The 18,378-nt window shown below is 51.5% G+C and overlaps 1 protein-coding gene across 5 annotated transcripts in view; it reads left to right on the top strand.

Moving 5' to 3' along the window:
- Positions 1-18,378, top strand: part of LOC149364353 (uncharacterized) — a 387,789-nt gene that overhangs the window by 231,793 nt on the left and 137,618 nt on the right. For all 5 annotated transcript variants that reach the window (XM_089574301.1, XM_089574300.1, XM_089574299.1 and 2 more), the window contains exon 5: positions 15,349-15,375. In XM_089574301.1, coding sequence (XP_089430427.1) covers positions 15,349-15,375 — 27 coding nt within the window. The remainder of the gene's footprint in view (positions 1-15,348; positions 15,376-18,378) is intronic.

Raw genomic sequence — 18,378 nt, 5'->3', positions numbered from 1 at the left:
CCCCCCCCCCCCCCCCACCCCACCCCGCCCCGCCCCGCCCCGCCCCGCCCCGAAGGTGTTTGGGCAACAGGTTTGGAGGGGAGTAGGTAGCCGGTGAATAAGAGGAAATTCTGTTCTGCGAGACACCGTCTGTGGAACTTCCGAACGGGCACGAAGTCGTAATAGGTTCTGTCAGGTTCGGAGCAGCGAAAGGAGTTCTCGCAGACGCAGAAAAGGGCGTTGCCAGCACCCGTGACACGAAGTCTGCGTGCGTTCTTTTCTTTTTTATTAACAGATGCGTAGGTGGTTGTTTGGGAGCGCACCCCATTCCTTACTGTGCTGAAAGCGCATGAAATGCATGACGTCGAACGTGGCATTTTTTGACGAGGAAAATTACAATTTCACAAAAGTCGCCGCCGATTTGGTTGGTTGGTTTATGGGGTTTAACGTCCCAAAGCGACTAAGACACCTGGAGTTCGTAGGGATCCTTGCTTTCAACCCTACGGGATTCTCTGCCCTTATCGCTGTGGAAAGCTGATATGTGACCGGCTTACAATTCAAACGTCTGCTTGTCTTGATTGATCTGAACGCTCCTGGTTAAACGCAGACATGGCGACCCATGGTTGCCTCGTGTACTGGTTAATGTGCGCAGGAGCTGAGTTGCTGCAAGCGGGCCTTTAAAGGGCTAGCCAGGGACATCCATTTTTTTTTTTTTAAAGCTGGTTCTATTACGACAAAGCGAAGGAGCTAGACATGGTCCGGAATGCCTCAGCGCTCAAAGCGTCGCCATAAGTAGACCTCATCGAAGGCGTAATACTTGGCGTCAGCTACTGGCCGGAGGCAGACTCCCCCCCCCCCCCCCCCCCCCCCCCCCCCCCCCCCCCCCCCCCCGCCCCCCCGAACGCAATCATGGGTCGCCTTTGTTAGCGTGGTGGAAGCTTCCGCGGGCGCCCCCGGGCGATTTATTCCGGCGCGGAGACTCGGGGCACGTCAACGCCGCGGGGCGACCCCCCTGCTTCGTCGTCCTCGAAGAGTAGGCGCGCGTGCCGACGTCGCGAGTGCCCCAATCTGCGGAGCCGCGAGCAATTAAGGGGGGTGAGTGATGAACCGCGAGCGCGTGTCAGATGGGAGCGGAAGAAACGGGGGAGTCTCCCTTCTGTTCGTTGAACAGTGGCACGTGGCTGCGAAAACAAAAGAAAATAAGAAGTGGAAGGAGGTGGAAGGAGGTGGGAAGAGAGGGGAAAGGGGGGAGAGAGGGTGATTCCCAGCGTGCGCGCAGTGCTCGTTTTTCGTCCGCTTTTGCGACGGGCTGTGCGACGCGTTCGCGGCCGTTGGAGGCGACACGCCCCTCTGCGGGTGGCTCGTTCACCGCGGGCGCGGCCGACGGCGGCGGCCGACCGACCCAGCCCGGTTAACGCTTCGCGGGAGCCTTTAATTCGATAATGCGCGCCTCATTAGGCCCCGCCACCGAGCTGGCCGGACGCGTCCGCTGCCCACTCGTGCAAGCGAGACCGGCGCGTGGCTGCTACTACGCTGGAGTAGCGTGCGGTGTCGCGGACTTGCCGCCCACTCTCTTGGCATGGCTGCGCTTGGCTTCGGTGCGGCGGCCCTGTAGATGGGCGACGGTTGCCGCTGCTGGCGGTTCAAGCCGTCGGTCGGCTTTTAAGGGCGAATGTACTCGTGGAAATGGACTTCGATGCTGGAAGCGCTCGGCCCGAACGGTATACAGAAGATGCTGTAATAATCCGCAGCTTCCGGAGAGCAGCTGGCTTACAGAGAAACCTGGGACTTGTGCCGAAACACTTTACAGCGATGACACTTGCGTTGCTGCTTTTGTTGGCGCATATGTGAGGCTCCTCACCGTTCTAGCATTGTCTTCGTGTTTTCTTTTATTATTTTTTTGGCGTTTCTTGCGTTGCCCTCTGTCTCCATCGGGGTTGTTCCTCTTGGCGGACTTGCACCTTTCCCCCTCCTTCAAGCCGTTTCACCCTAGTGTAACCGTCCGACACGCGGGGCGCTCCCGTGCAGCGCGCGACCTTTTACGACGCGCGGCGCGTGGCTGAGGCCGTGCCACGGTGCAAAGAGAGCTCGTCTGGCTCCAGACCCGCGTCCCCGGATATTATTTACGGGCGCCCGGCGCTCCTTTATTGTCGCGGAAGCGATTTCGCGGTGTCCTCGGAGGTCGCCGCAGTCTCCTTTTAACGTCCACATCTTTCGGCCCCCCCACCGCCTCCCTGGCGGCTGTTACCCGTGCGTGCCGTCTCCCGATACCGCGGCACTGTCGAGTTTCATTTCTTGGCCCTCTGCGACTGCGATGCGCGTCTTTTGTGCTGCCCGGGTGGTTATTGTACGGGTTTGCGTCCGACGCTTCTTCCGCAATCTTCTAGTTAATGCCTTTGTTTGTTTGTTTTGTCGCGCGCGCTTCTATTGTGGTTGCGGTGGTGGTGACGTGTGTCTTGAATAGATCACCCATACAGTAGATTTCTAGGCTTATGTTCGCCTTGTGTACTGATGCAGGCAGTTGCATTCTCCCCCTTATTTTCCGTACTGTAACAACACGAAAGAGTGAGGCCAAGAACGAGTCAAGACAACCACGTAGCTTCTGTTATTAAGGCGAGAGCCTCATCGTTGTCGACAGAAGGTTGTCAGCAGAGGTGTCACGGTTTTCGGTTGGTCGGAATGGTTATGACGTCAGAGTATGCGGATTCGAAGTAATGAGGTCACCCATGGATGCCTGACGCCCTCTTTTGGAGCAGACGACAACTAATAAAAAGTAGTTGTCATCCGCTCCGACAGGGGGCGCAAGGCGTCCGTGGGTGACCACATTACATACCTCATTACTGCGAACAGAGCCATGGAATCAACCGAAGTCATCGAAGCAGCGAGTCAAAGTCGGCAGTCAAAGTTTGTAGTAGTAATGTGTAGTCAAAATGTAGTCAAATAAAACAATCGTACAACACAAACAGTGTCGCAGTCAATGCCAAACAGTGCGCCAGTAAAGGCTTTCGCCTTGCAGCACTTTAGAGAGCCAACGTGCCCCCTGAATTTTTTTTTTTTTGTTAAAACATCTGTATAACATCTGAATGGAAAGAGTTCTTTTGCAGAATTGGTGATGCGTATGCAGGGCGACTGATACTTGCGAGTGTATGGCGGCTTGGGGTACATATGTTAGGTGAATTAATTGTCCTAGCTAGCTCCAGAACAGCATGTAAGGGCCATTCAGTGCATCTTGTATGTATATGGCTGTTGCATTACCTTTTCTCCGAATCAAAAAGACTCTGGAATGTTTACTCAAAGAAAAAAAAAAATCTGCTTCCCGGGAAGAGCTAACTGCTGGGCTCGCTCGGTTGGTAGCCTTGACACTCCATTTATCTTGTTTAGCGCCCTTGTTCGCCTTCATTTCTGTGGTCGCGGAACGAGATGAATGAAAGGTGGTTTCCGTGAGTGTGAGGAGTTGGGAGGTTCGAATACGCCCTGGAGTGGGCGTCGTCGAATCAACTGTTCTAGAGCCGTTAATAACTGCCGGTTGTTCTTGGGCGGGTGCTCTTGTTAGCTATAGACCTCCTTCACCCCGCGACGTCACGGAGATGCGGTGGCGCTGATGTCAGTAGCGACTTTCGCGTGGTAGGCAAAACAGGTTCCGCCTGGCCGTGCCTACCGCAGCTGCTGCAGCTACCGGCGGCTGCATATCGTGGCTGCGCACTGCAGAAGCAGCATGTACTGACCAGCTGCGTCGCTGTTGGATTCGCGTAGTATCATAAAACGAAAAATTAGATTAGCTTTAATAGGTTTCTCGGAAATAAATGCCGCATTAGGAAATGAGCCGCGGTAGTAAAAGCGCGAAGTCTCGGTGTAGACCGGCGCTGCTAGGCAGCGTACTTCATAGCACGGAAATTGCCGCGCTCATTTACCTGAACAACCGCATGGTACGCTTAAAATTGCGCAAGAAAAAAAAAGCATGTATGTAGCTGCGAACGTATTTATCACCCTGAGCTGGTGTGCACGGGCGCCGGCAGGGTCACTCTCCACCGAGGAGTGCGTTATTTTGTTGATAGCGCAGCATGTTATAACGTGTGCAGAAGTTATACGAACGTGTAATGACGCATTTTAGGGCATTTAATATATACTTCACAATATTTCTTAACATGAACGGCATAATTATTTGATTGTAGTAGAAAAGTCTGGTAAGTTGTGACAATCTTGCGCGGTCGCGTTGGCGTGCTTCGAACAGCGTACTTTCATTGCATCCCGCATGTGTCATAAGCTTCTTCATGAAGTAGTACATGATCGCGAAGGCTGTTTGGAAAGAAGCAACCGCAGGCGGGCTACCAACACAGGCACGTAGCGAGATTGACAGCGGATGAGGCAATGAAAAGTGTTTTCTTTATTGATGCTTGAGATATGTAACCAAATTTGGTGCAAATATGAAATTGCTCTGCTAATTTCAGCAATGAGTTTTATTTTCAGCTATACCTGGTAAAGTTCTTGGATAATTATAATTAACACCCTCGTCAAGTCAGCACGGGTCTTGAATAATTAAGTAGAAAATGCGGAAATTTTTTATGCCAGCACGTTGCCAACGCCCTATTCTCTATGATGGCGGTATTACTTCTTTTTTTAGATTCACAGTACCTTTCTTATCAAAAATGACTACTATACTACTGCTCCTGTAGCAAAAAAAAAGTCGAGAGATTTATTGCACTCCTCAATGTCTCTGGAATCGTTCGCAACAAATATAATCATTCTATTTCCATTCGTTACAAATTTATGAAGGGGTGAGTGATGCCAATCAGAAAATGTGGTACATCACAAAACAAACCATTAAGTTTTTTTCCCTCGTTTATGGCCTCTTCGCTTTCGTTTTGGTCAAAGAAATGCCGCACTGAAATCAATGAAACCTCTGATCCCTCTTCTGCGTAGTGATACTACCATTGTTGTGCTCCGTCGTCGGAAACCCGCAGGATTCACGACGTGCCAGGACCATCAGAAACGCCATTACCTCACAATTTTTGACGACCACAGATCTAAAAACCGTAATTTTATGAATTTCTACTCAATATTTTGCTATAATTTTTAGTAACCAAATAGAAGACCCAGGGCTGGAAGAAATATAATTTCAGGAATCCAAACTTTTCACCAAATCGATCAGTTTAAGAAGGGGAGAAGTCAGCCTGGTGGTTCCTGATCTGACGGCTAAAAAGAGCGGCTACGCGAGACAGATGAGATCGGGACACGATCGACGCTGTCCCCACTTTTCGCACTGCGCGACACGTGTGTCAACAGACGGTGAGCGCCCGTCGGCTCTGCCGAAAAAACGCCAGTGCTTCCCTCAGCACTGTCCCGTGGTAAAATCATTCTTGCTAGTTCAGTGTCAAAAACTTATCATTTTATTGAATGCCTGGGGTAGAAACCAACTGCAGCGCTTTCTAGCCATAATACAATACACACCGTGTCGAAATACGCCGTACATGGCCAACGCGAGCCCGTGTACTTCGAGGAATACTAATTTGAAAGCATCAACCCCTGCTATGATTCTCAGAAACTCAAAACGCGCATACAAGCCTTGAAAACCGGCGCTGCACCACCTCAACTCGACGCCACTCCCTGGCCTCTTGCCTACCGCGAGCCCGTTCGCGACTGCAGCGCCACCTCGCTTGTTTGCAAACATGGAGGAGGTCTATACTGAGCTGTCATCATTGAGGGTCCTTTTCGGGTCAGTCCGTTTAACGTAGCCTATCCTCGTTCGTGCGCCAGACTGGCTATTGCGTCACCTAACGCGTAACACACTCGACGCCGCACCTGGCGAAGCAGACGATCGAGCGGGCCCGATAAAACGACAGGTTCCGGGGTTTTTTTAGCGTCAGAGCTATTGCGCGCCTTGCGCGAAACATTATCTCGTGCCTCATCGCCCGTATCCGTGTGGTTGACGTTGACTGACGACGGCTTAGGCGGATCTGACCAGATGTTGTCGGAAAGTACGAGGCGGCCGATTACAGTTCCCACGTATACGCCGTAACTCCCGTTTACGACGTAAGACTCAGAGTGAATTTACGGTGTACTTGGCATGAGGAATAATTTTTTTTTTCTTCCTTCCTCGCTCGCTGCGCGCTGTGTGCCGTTTTTGACCACATGAACAGCGTAAGTGCACGCGGTCTTGACTGTGATGCTGTTTGAGTTGTTTAATCTAGCTTCAACGAACGTTTCAGTTACGTGGGAAAAGCAGCTGCTGTGTGGTGTATCGATAGCGACGGTTGCAGTTGTTCAGTGCGTTTTGCTAACGGCGTAATCCATTGGACCATCAGAGTTTAGGCGTGTACTGACTGCGTGCTGCAGGCTGCATCTTCGAGGGATGTACTGAGTTCAGCTCCGTCCCTAAACTCTTATTCTCGGTAAAAAATCGATCCTGTGGCTTTTTATGGTCACGTCGCAGTTTGTCCCGCAGCAAGAGATGCATTTTTTTTTTTTTGCATAGAAAATTGCATTTCAAAGTCTTCCCGCCACTGCGGTCGAATTCGTAACGCCAAGAACGAAATGGACTCCGAGATCGCCGTTTCGAGATTAATGGCGGTGTAGGCTAGCCTCAGGGATCCGCGTTTAAAGATACATTTAATTTCTTTTGGCCCTCCCTAGCTTATTTAAGGTTTTGTTTTCTGTCAGAGCAGCCTAATAATAGAACGCGGTTAGCTGTTGACGTATGCCAACTTCGCTTTATCCTCCCTGTCGGTTTAAACGCTGTTAAGTGTAGTGAGGAAGTGTTCGAGCTTTGCGTTATGCCCACAAGGAAGCCGAAATCGGGCGGAAGTAGCCGTACAACTTCGAGCTTGTCACACTCGTCGTGGAGGAAGGAAGGTGCGATTTCGTTGAGGCGTCCAGCAATAAATGTTCATCGCTCCGTGTGTTCGCTGCACCTTTGAGCTCTTCGCGATTTTAGCAAAAAAAAAAAAAAAAAAAGGCCTCTGTGATAAAGATAATTGAAGAAACAAGGATGTCCGGGAACGATTTTCACTTGAGCGGCTGCCGTTCGATGGAATCGGTCGCTGCATCGGCGACGGAAAAGGCAAAATAGCCGGGGCAGGTTATCGGGGGAACATTAAGCGGCCATGTGGCGCGGGTTTTGTCCCCAGATATCTACGGTGACCTAGCCGTCGCCGTATGCCGTAGTACATTTATTGAAAATAGTCGTCCCGACTATATTCGTTGACTTTTATTCGAATTATAAGCGCGGCTTTGCATGCGGTGCAAGTCTCGGGCGCGAGCGCGAGTATTAAGAGAGCGCAGTTGGCGTTTATTGCCTCTGCATCTCGCACGCTCGACACGGATGTCACGCAGCAGCTTTTGCGGGGCTTGCCCACACGCGTTATCGAACTACGGATCGTTTCCTGTTCGATTTCCTCGCGGATCGAACCGTTTGGCAATGCGCTAGCTGGGTTATTTACAACCACCAGTTAGTCGAGTCACCGTAGGGGGCGTTCGTGTTTTAACCGGAATCCGAAGTAGCCCGGAGCGAACTTTCGAATGCGTTTGTCTTCCTTGCCAGCGAGTCGGTGTTAATCAAGCGGCATGCATACGAAAGCAGCCCCCATTTTTGCGTTGTTTTTGCGCTTTTTGCGCTGTATGCATGTTCGATAGCAAGCCTCGTTTGAGTATTGATGCGATGCGGTGGAGTCGGCCATCAGGGAGCTTCGGAAGCGCTCGTAAAATGCGCTGATAGAACTGCATACGTGCGTTGCGTGCGATTTGTTCGTCTTTCCCTTTCGACCTGCTGTATATTTGAGCCGGTGCCGATTTTATTCGAACGTTTTGGGGCGCAGGAGTATCGGAAGTTTTTATACGCGATAATGGTGTGCACGGTATGTTTCGGTCTATATAGTGTTTAGTGGAGTGGTCAAGCTCAGCCGTACGGCTAGAAAAACGGAAAATTGTGCAGCTTGTTTTAGAAACTTCGTTGTTGAAGAAAAATACGTCCTGGTGCGGGGTTCGAACCCGCGACCACCGCCTATCGATGCAGCCACTCTACCAACTGAGCTAACCAGGACGGCTTACAGATGGTAGGGAAGGGTTGTATTGATCAACAACCGGAAGTGGGTGGAGTAGTTGTCTGTCAGGTGTTGGTGTAAGTTTAACCCCTCTCCTATTTTGTTTTAAATCAAAATGTTTTACGCATAGTGGTCGTGGGTGCAGCATAATGGGATTGTAGTGGAAACGTCGGAAGGCAGAACCTAACCGACGCGGTTACTATACGGTTACGCACGCACACACGCGCTCGTGCGATGCTCGCGCACAACATTGCAGATAATACCTGTCCGTAAATCTTGCGCCGTCAAAAAAAGACAGGCTGTTGTTGGTCTGTGATTTAACGGAGCTTGGCTCGGCTCAGCTGTCGTGTTGCGTTTGCAGCTGGTCGGATGAAGGAGAAAAAATGCAGCCGTGGAGAGCCGTGAAGCGCGGTTGACAGGGCTCAGGCCGTGCTTTATTTCTGTGTTTTTTTTTCCCACCATTCTTGCTTTTAAGAGGAGAGAAAGCGAAATGAGTGGAGAGCAGGCCGAGGACTCCCGTCGACGTCGAGGGAGATATACACGCGCAAACACCGTCTGTACCGGGACCGTTTTGATGTACTGCCTGCGCGCCCCGTTGTAACAGCGCGTTGTTTTAAAGAGCCTTTCGCCCTGACTATGCACACAGACGGCGCCCCCCGCTGGTTGCGGAGAAACAAAGGCGTAAGGATAGGCGCGGAAATAGGGTTTGGGGCGCGCGTGGCGCTTGCTTCGTTTGTTTGTCGACCGTTCCGTTTCGGGCTTCTCCCACCCATGGCCATATCCGTTTAAAACGGCGTTCGGATTTAGCGTTTGTCCGCTGTGTGTGAAGGCCCTCCGCCGCTAATGTGCGAAGGCGCTGCTAGGCGAGTTGGACTGTTTGGCCTCCAACGTCCCCGCAGCTTTCGCCGATGAGTCACACCTGCTGCGTCCTCGTCTCGGCCCTTGTGACATTTGCGTATTTATTTATTTCTTGTGTTTTACTAACATGCCTTGCTATATGTTTACTCACTGTATTGCTATAAATGTTAGGGGAGTGCATCGGTGTGGTTTGTTTTCAATTCCCGAAGATTACGCACGAGCCTGTGAATAGAGACTTTTGGAATAGATAATAGAATAGAGACTCTCCTCCACTATGGGTTAGGGGAGGGGAGAATAGCGAGGCGCTTGTGCGCATGCGCAGAACAATAACGCCTCTCTGGTTCCTGTTCGGCGCATGTGCAGTGACGCTCCGCTATTCCGCCAATCCCCCTAACCGATGCCCTATTCGAAAACTCGCTAATAGCTTTCACCCTTCGGCGTAATAGTTATGTACCGCTTAGCGGTGACCATCGCTATGAATTACGCTCATGCTATTTCGTTACAGTGCACTGCTGTACCTTAAATTTGCGCACCTACTGGTTCGCCTATTGGCCACGCAGTGCCTCTGCGGGTCTGGCGGCGTCGATCGAGCAATTCCGAGGCCCTATTTGCGCAGCTGCCTCTCCATTTCCATGACATCGCATCTGTGCACCGCTTTTGTGTGTGCTCGGCGCCTGCAAAGAGGCGCCGATCCGCGACGCAGCTGCGTACAGTCGCGCGCATGCCGCCGCTGTGCATTCTGGGACGCGTGTTTTCTGGCTCGAGGTCAGCCGGGTTTAACGGCGTCGTTCCGAACGAAACATAGGGTGACGGCCGGTTGTGCCGCCGGTTGTTGCAAAGTGTTCGGAGCTCGGTTGCTTTATTCGAGAAAAAGCTCAGACAGTGCCGACAGCAAAGACAGTTAAAAAAACAAACAAAACATGCAGCGATGTGTGCAAGACAGTTCGGATGGGCCGAATGTGAAAGGGAAAGTAAAGTAAAAAGCCGGACGGGAAAGATGAACGATGCTGCTTTTATAGTAGAGGGCGAATATTAGTTTCAGTAACCGCGACAAGCGGCGATTCTAGCGTGCAGGAAAAAAAAAAATGATAATGGGTTGGAGCTATTACGTTTTCTCCCTATGTCGTCGTCGTGTCGGCGCGGTGACAAATGAAGTTCTCCCGAAAGCACACTGCCGCCCACAGTTTGGTCGCAGTGCGGTCGGCCTGCTGAGTGTGTTTGCTTTCTGCGGCTCCCAGTTCATGCAAGTCGTTTGAAATAGCCTCTTCCCCCACCGCCCGTGCGCGGAGCTGCGCTCTTGCTTTTTTTTTTTTTTGGTTTTTCTTTCGGTAGAATCGCGCAGACCGCGGCCAGCCCGAATAGGAGGAGGACCCCGTGTGCTGGTGCTCCCGACGCCCTCGGCTCTTTTCCGTTGGCCCGGGTCCCATTTGTCAAAGTCCGCCTCTGGTTCGGGGGATGGTAGAAATGGGAGCTAGAGTCAGGTCGGCTCGCTTTGCTGCCTCCGGGCGGTTTAGCCGCTTTCTCCATCTCGCCGCTCGTTGGATTGAGCCCACGTCGGAACAACTATCGAGTCCGACGCCTTGTTTCCTCTTCCGACTCTGCGCTATTTCTTTCTTTCTTTCTTTCTTTCTTTCTTTCTTTCTTTCTTTCCTTCTTTCTTTCTTTCTTTCTTTCTTTCTTTCTTTCCTTCCTTCCTTCCTTCTTTCTTTCTTTCTGTCTTTCCTTCCTTCCTTCCTTCCTTCTTTCTTTCTTCCTTTCTTTCTTTCTTTCTTTCTGTCTGGTTTTACTGAAGACGTTAATAGTGTAGCCGGAGCGCACTCCATTCTCCATCCACTGTCCCTTTTGTTGTTTTTTTTTACTTGCTTCTGTTCTCGCTCTGCGACAGTAATAGTACACACTTTTCGTGTCAGCGTGATTGACGAATCTGTGACACGGTACGTTATTTCCAAAGTGAATCGCGGAGTTTCGACATGTCGACTTACCAGAGGGGAGGAAATATAAAGCTGTTTCAGATTCGCGGGGCCAGAGCGAATGTTCCGTCATTCGTTCAATCGTTGTCGGATTACGAAACGGTCTCAGCGGTAGCGCTCACCCATTACGTTACGGTGTGGTGTGAACGTGAGAAACGCTAGCGTTTTCATCACGTGGTGTCTTCGTTTTGTTGTGTTTCGTTTTGTTGGGCGCTTCTTTGTGTGCATTTTTCTCTCCGTACTTTTTGCTTTCTGCGGATTAGTTCCTGTAGAGAACGTGAGGGATAGTGTGTAGAGTCAGCTGTGTAGGAGGCTAATCCCTGCGATTCCCTAGTTTTCCCTGGCCCCATTTTTATTAAGCTGTTTTGGGAGCGCTGCTTTGATTTCCATGAGGACTGAAACGTATTCGGATGTTGGGTCCCCCCTACCCTCTTTTTCCCCTAGAAGAAAGACGAATTTGGCCGGCTGAAATTCGTATCGAGTACACTTTGCCGCGAATGCAAAATGCATGTCGAGACAATTCAGTGCCATATTCCGAGTTAAAGATAGCCGGAGACAACGAAAAAAAAAATCTGTTTATCGCCCTTAAATACGACACACCTCGCCTGCACGGAAGTATAGCTACGTGGATGTTTCAGTATATTTCGATTTCATTTCGTCAGCTAGTCGTTTCCTGCAAGGAAACGACTAGCTGACGAAATGTTTGTTCTGACGAAATGTTTGACGAAGTGTTGTTTGTTCCTCTTTGGTCGAGGAAGTCGTTTCGTTTATGTATACCTTGTCGACGAGGGAACGATGTACCTAGCGCGTTGCTGAAACATGAAAAGTGCGCGTACAGCGCCAAAGGACAAAAAAATAAATAAAGAAAGAAACACGTAAAGGAAGTCGGAGTCCTGCGCCGCGTAGAACAGGCATCGCGATGACAGAAATGAAACCCGAGAATAACGCGCAGATAGATGGGCGACCGAGGCGAGGAATTTTCTCGTGTCCTTTCCGAAAGGGAGACGACATGACGAAGGCTGGAAGCCAGATTTAAAGAATGGCCAGGACGTCGGTCCGTGAACAAGCGAAGAAGTGGAGAGAGAGAAAGAGAGAGAGAGGGCAAAGGGATGATGGTATGAAAGGAGGAAGGAGAGGATGAGGTGAAGGAGAACCGAACGGCAAAGATGAGTGAGAAGAACAAATAAAGAAGTTCCGGGCGGGCTCTGGAATGGCGGACAGAAAGGAGGGCTTGGAAGGATGAGTGGGAAACAAAAAGGGAGAAACGGACGGGCTGGGGCCTGGGAGAGACTGGGAAGGGGGGAGGAGGATGAAGAGAACGAGACTCGCGGCAGAAATCAATTTCGCGTACCCCGCAGTTTGTCGACAGTCCGTCTCCCTCTCGGTGCTCCTTTTCCTTTTTTTTTCTACTATCCCGTTATTCGTTCCCATCTCCTTCAATCCATCCCCCTGCGTGTTTCTCTTTTTCCGTCCCTTCCTGCTTGTCCTTTGTCATCTGTCTCTGGTAAAAGGAGATTCTGCAGCGCAAAGGGCGAAGAGGAGGAACCAACTTGCCAAAATAGGGAAGATAGAAAGGAAAATGGGCAAGGAAGGGAAGAGGGGATGAAGAAAGCGTGACGAGGTGACTGAAAGTGAGTTGGGGGAGGTGGGTTTGTTCGCTCCAGCGGGTATTTGACGATTATTTGTGCGAGAGATTGTCTTCTCCGGGTGCCTTCTATTTTTATTTCCCCCTTTCCTCCCCGTCTCACTCACGATTATCTGTGCGAGAGATTGTCTTCTCCGGGCGCCTTTTATTTTTATTTCTCCCTTTCCTCCCCGTCTCTCTTTCTTTCTACTCGGGGGGAAAAATGGTCCCCACGCCGCCGCGTTTTGTCTTCTCGCTTTCTGCTTTCTTCCAGTCCTCGCTGTTTCTTCTTACATTTTCCCCATCTTTCGGTGCTCTTCCAGTTCTGCCCCGCGGCTTCTGATCTCGACTAGGCTGCGTGCTTTTTCCCCGGTTTATGTATATATGTATATATACGTTTGGGCTGTACCTCCCTTGGTGTGCCGTCCTATGTCGTGCTGTATTTTATTTGTCTGTCATTATGGACACGAGCTAAGCGTGCTGCCATATTTCGTAGCTTTTTTTTTTCGCCTTGTTCTCTTTTCAGTCGCTTCGCTCGCGAACGCTTCATTTGCCATCTTCCCTTATTCGCAATGTTGTCACTTCGCAGATGTGAGAAGATCGCTTCGCCCCCCCCCCCCCCCCCCCCCCCCCCCCCAATCCCCGCCTTCTCCTCCTCCTCCTCCGATGTTACACCTTTCTCCTTCGGGCTTTTGGTCCCTCTGCTTTCGTTGCTGCTTTTTTTTTTCGCGCTGATGTCGCTTTTCTGCTCGGCTGACTGTGATTGGTCGGCCAGAGGGGGGAACACAGTTCGGTGCAGTTGTGTTGAAGTAGTCGGATATACGAATAGACTGTCCACGACTGCTTGCGATAGTAAGCTCAAGAAATGAACGTGGTAGAGAAAGCAGAGGAAATAATGAGATGGGAACATATCCTGGACACGTGAGTCCTGAAACGCCGGTTGGGTGATCGCAGGCAAAAATCGCAGAATCGACCCTTACAGCCTTAGCAGGCAGAATGTAGATATGCGTTGCCATTGGTGGTGTGCTGGCGTTGAAAACATTTTTATGACTTAACTGTTAAGTATAGAATAAAGCGAGCGATAATTTTGACAATGGGAGAAGCGTAAACGTGCTGCGCACATATATGACCCCCTCCCTGCGCACATATATGACCACATCAACCCTACCTTGTTGTCGCTAGCGTGTGGTGTGTGTCGGTGGGCAACGGCGCAGTGTGTTCCCCTCATCCCGTCGTCCGCTGTTGTCGGGAGGCCCGTTCCTCCGCTGCCCGCCTTGATGTTATTTCCTGCTGCCCGGCTATTTTCTCCCCTTCGGTGGCGCTCGTCGTCGTGGCCGCCGCATCGCTACGAGCCGTCGTCCGGAATTGTCTCTCTCTCTCTCCGTCTGTCTGTGCGCGTGGAGACAAGTTGGTCCGCTGTCTTCGTTCACGCTTCGCTGGCGACAGCTTTGATCTGGCGCCCATAATATTGCCCTTGCTCTCTCTCGCTTTGCTTGCCGCCGCCGCCGTGGCCGCTTCAATCTGATCGCTTGCGGCGCCTTGTCTTTGCTGCGCTTGTTTGCATCGCCTCCCTGTGCTGCTGCCGAGTGTTTCCCGTCGGGCTTTCTTCTTGGTTGCCCCGGGCGTCGTTCTTCTATGACTGAACGTTGCCGTTCGCTGTGTGTGTATTGGCGCGGCTCCTGTGCGCTGTCTTGCGCCTTCGTTGGTTTTGTTCCTGTGCCGCTCTGGTTGGGAAGAAGAGCAATCATAAAAAAAATAAAATGAAAGAGAACGCGGCGCGTATGGTGCTTCGCGGAGAACGAACGGAGCGATCGCGAGAGGGCGACACGCGAGGAGGAGGAGTAGGAGGGAGTGAGGGACGAGAGGCAACACAGTTAGCATTCGTTCAGCTCTCTCCTGGCTGGCACTCGACTTTCTTTTGCCGCTCCTGGGAGGCTGTATGTCGTCTTCGTTGGCGGCGGCGGTAGATATCAAAAGGAGGGGTGGATAAAAACGGCATGTTTGGCGACGGTCCACTCGCTTGACGCGGCCGCTTGCGGTTTCGGGTGGCTGCTTCTTTTTGCTCCCGCCCAAGTCTTCTCCTTCTCGTCCGATGCCGAGCGTTATGACAGCGTCTGCTGACGGATGTAGCCGAGCGCGGAGCAACTGTAGGTCGGTCGTCGACTTTTTTTGTTTGTTTGTTTCTGCTTGTGTTGGGAGCGAAGGTAAAGCGCCCTTCGTCGGTGACAGTGTGCCTTTCTTTGCGCACTATGAACAGTGCATGCAGTCCGTCACCCAAGTGGCACTCACAGTGAACTCTATATTATTTCATTTAGGCTCCTACAGACAGCAGCGACGTGCAATGAAATTCTTATTTGTCTGTTTAGACGCTATTGGTGTTTTAGACAAACTCTAAATTGCCCGAACACTTGATCAACTCGCTGTACATGCCCAAAACTTGAGTTAGCTCTCATCCAAAGAAACCATCGTGCAGTGAACTACCGCGTTGCAACCCTCTTCAATGGCCGCACTCTTTTCTAGCACACTTCTTCCATGTTTGCTCTCCTATTCCCTCCCCTGCGCAGAGTAGCATGCCCAACTGCACTTTTTTGAGCGAAAATGCAAGAACATCGTGGGTGAGAGTAGAGGACGAGTTTTCTCCTCAGAATTCGCTCTTTCTCTCCAAAAGTCGACTCAAAACGCATTCTGTCGCATTCATGTAAACGCGGCTTATCGTGTTTCCATGCTGCTGCTTCCGTAGCTGAGAAGCATCGCTACGAAGGTGGGTATATGACGTGCGAGGCAGCGTTGTTTTTGTTTCTTGCGCGTCAGTGTGTGCCATTGTGTCCGCGTGTGATGCCCTGTAATCTAACGCCGTCTGTTTTCTTTTCTTATTCCGCAGTGTGATAGTGAGAGCGACAGCGAAAGGGTAAGTGTGCCGACACGCATTCTCCGTCTTCTTGGACGGTGCTGCCCTCCTGTGGAGGACGGACGCCTGCGCAGATGCACTCGTCACTTCGGAGGAGCACACCACGCCAGTCGACGGCGTCGCGATCGCCGCGACACCTATTGCGCGCGCTTGGGACTGTTTTGGCGCGGACGCGTGGGTCGTTTCGATACCAGCTTGCAGCTACCGTAGTGTGACCGGTAATGCGTGACGGCGCGTTCTGGTATCCAGGCCGATGTTGCTGGGCCCAGTTTTGTTTGCCAGGTAATATATCTCCAGCAGTAAAAGAAAAGGTGGATAGTATAACGACCCATTGTGGTGAGAAGAAGACTACTCTTTCGGAGTCTTATTTGGACATGCCGGCTCTTGTCTACTTCGTCAGTGTTGAAACATAGCATTGCGCTTTTCTTCGACGTCGGCGGTTACCCGAGATGACGGGGAACTGCTTGTCTCAACCGCGACCTCTCGCGCCGCATGTCGAAATCGACTCTGAAGCAATATTGAGTCGTCACCCGGCAGTACAGCTGATTCGCTCGTGACAGGCTCGAATGCTTTCACCGCACGTGTTGTACCTCGGCTCGACGCGTGACCTCCGACGAGACGCGGCGGATTCGCATCAGTGAAAAAATAAGAAAAAAAAGGCGTTAAGTTCGCCTCGTGGCTTAGTGCTGGCGACCTCAAACGGTTAATGCTTGCCCTTCTCGCTTCGCTGGCTGAGCGTCGTCGGCTCGCGTCGTTCTACGAAGTCTTCGCGCGCTACGATACCGACCAAGTGCGCTGATAAAAAAAAAAGAAAAGCAGGAATAAAAAGAAAAGATAGGAAAGCAACATCAGCGAGACCCCTTTTCCATCGACGACCTCGCAAGCCTTCAAGAAGTATTCGACGCATTTCCCCCCCACGGCCTCTCCCTCGCCGAGTGTCGTCGCTCGTCCTCGCTCGAGTGGCGGCGCACCCGGCAGTTATTGACTTGCAAACGGCCGCTCGTCCGCCCGCCCGCCGTCTTTTAACGCTGGCGTCTTGCGTGCCTCTCTCGTCCTCCTCGGAAGCGAGCGAAGCTGCCGCGTCGTCTGTTTGTTTGTTTATTTATTTTTTGTTTTATGCCAGCCATCTCGTCGCGTGCTTCGCGCATTCCCCCCTTTTGTTCTGTTCTCGTAACACGCACGCTCTCTTCGGCGCGCGGCGGTTGGTCGGGAATTCTTTTCCTGGCGCCCTCAGATTGCCGCCGTCCTTTCTCGAGCCGTCCGCACGCTCGCGATGAGTGCGTGCGAGGCGCTGTCTCTCTCTCTCTTTCCCCGCGCCTTTCCTCCTCTCCCTTCCTTTGTGCAGCTGGGCACGATTTGAATAAGGGCGCCCTAATGAAGAAAAGAAAGGAGGCGACGAGTCTTGCGGAGCATAGCGGTCGTTTATAGCTTTGTCTATCCTTCCCACATCTCGCACGCGGGCGTACGGAGCATTTTCTCGGGAAGAGCGCTTGCTCCTCGCGTTGTTTCGCTATTGTTCCCGCCTTTTTCTTTTTCCCTTGTTCCTTGTTACTTCGTCGCTTTCTTTTTCCTTTTTTTTTTGTCTCGGCTCTTTGTAATGGCTCGGCACCGTTCTTCTTTTCGTCGACTTGTCACGTCTCTCAACTACTCGCGACAGTGCAGTTGAGTGTTTGGTTCAGCGAATATTTGTCGTTTACGATTTTGTAGTATTTGTTTATTTAACCGCGTCTCTCTATTCTTTCGTTTCATCTTTGTGTTCCTCTTTCGGGCAGGGAGGAAGTTTCGAAAGTGTCAGTCGCGTAACAAATGGCCTTTCCCGCAGTCCGCGCTCAGATGGAGCGTGCGTGACGAGCGTTTACGCCGCTTCTGCGGGTCGATCGCGAGCATGCGGCCGTCGACACGTGCGCTGCCGTGAACGGCGCGTAAGAACCTAGGGGCCGCGGCACCAGCTGATGGCGTGCCTAGAAATAATAAATAAATGCTCGCCCGTGAACGTTTTGATGGCGGATTCGGCGGCCATCAAGTGGAATGGTTGACGCAACGTGCCAAGCCAGCCTCCCGCAACGTGTGAGGGCCGTCCCGCTGCTCTACAAACACGGATACGCCTACATGGGAGTAAAAGTAAAAAGGGAGTAACCTGTCCTCTAGCGGACTCCCTTTTATCTCCTTTGTGTTTAGAGTGTAGGGTATGTGAGTGTGGGCTCACGTGAGGGCCTCGGTATAGAACTGAACCGTGCCCCGGTGAGGATGCTGCAACTCCAGAGATCACGAATCGAAGCAGTTAGGCAATGTAACATGATACACCTGTAGTAGCGAGCGCTGCAAAGAAGTCACTGAATGTTTTTACGTGCAGCCTACGTCGGGACTTTGCTTCCGCAGCCTCCTCAGTGGTCTGCAGTTTTTTCGTGAAATCGTGGCTAGGTAGAATCAGCTCACGCACACAGGGGTAAGAATCACAGGTGGGAAGGGAATGGGGGAAGGGGATATGGAATGCATGCACATTTTCTATATCTCCTAACCTTGTGGGAGGTTATAGAGAGCGCTAAGTAGGTTCAGTCCTGCGTGCCCACTCCAAGCCTTGGCGGCGGCTCGCATCGCATTTGTCAGGGACATTTACGGGGCATGCGCATCCATTTTTCGGTAATAGTCTTGATGAATGCGACAGGAGCCAGTTGTTAAACGTTTGTAGAGCGTAATCGAGCTGTCGGCTCGTAATTGAACGTCGTTGACCCTCTGTGCTTCGCTTAACAGTTGCTGGTGCGCGGATGTCGTGCGTGCAGTGTCCTGCGTTTGAACTAGCGCATTCGCTCTGAGATGATGGTTACCTGCGCTACGTGGAAGCGTGGTGAGAACTTGAAACTTCACTGCGTTCTAACAGGTCAATTCTTTCCATCAATATCTCCTTCTTATTAGCCCCCCCCCCCCCCCCCCCCCCCCCCCCCTTGCGCCACTTCATTTTTTATCATAAAATATTTCGTGGTTAGCAGTCGTTGTCATACAGGT

The sequence above is a fragment of the Amblyomma mixtum genome, chromosome 2 (assembly GCF_055824585.1).
Source record: "Amblyomma mixtum isolate Tamu chromosome 2, ASM5582458v1, whole genome shotgun sequence".
NCBI classification, from domain to species: Eukaryota; Metazoa; Arthropoda; class Arachnida; order Ixodida; family Ixodidae; genus Amblyomma; species Amblyomma mixtum.
Note: the sequence above shows the minus strand (reverse complement) of the source record. Positions and strands in the feature narration are given on the sequence as shown.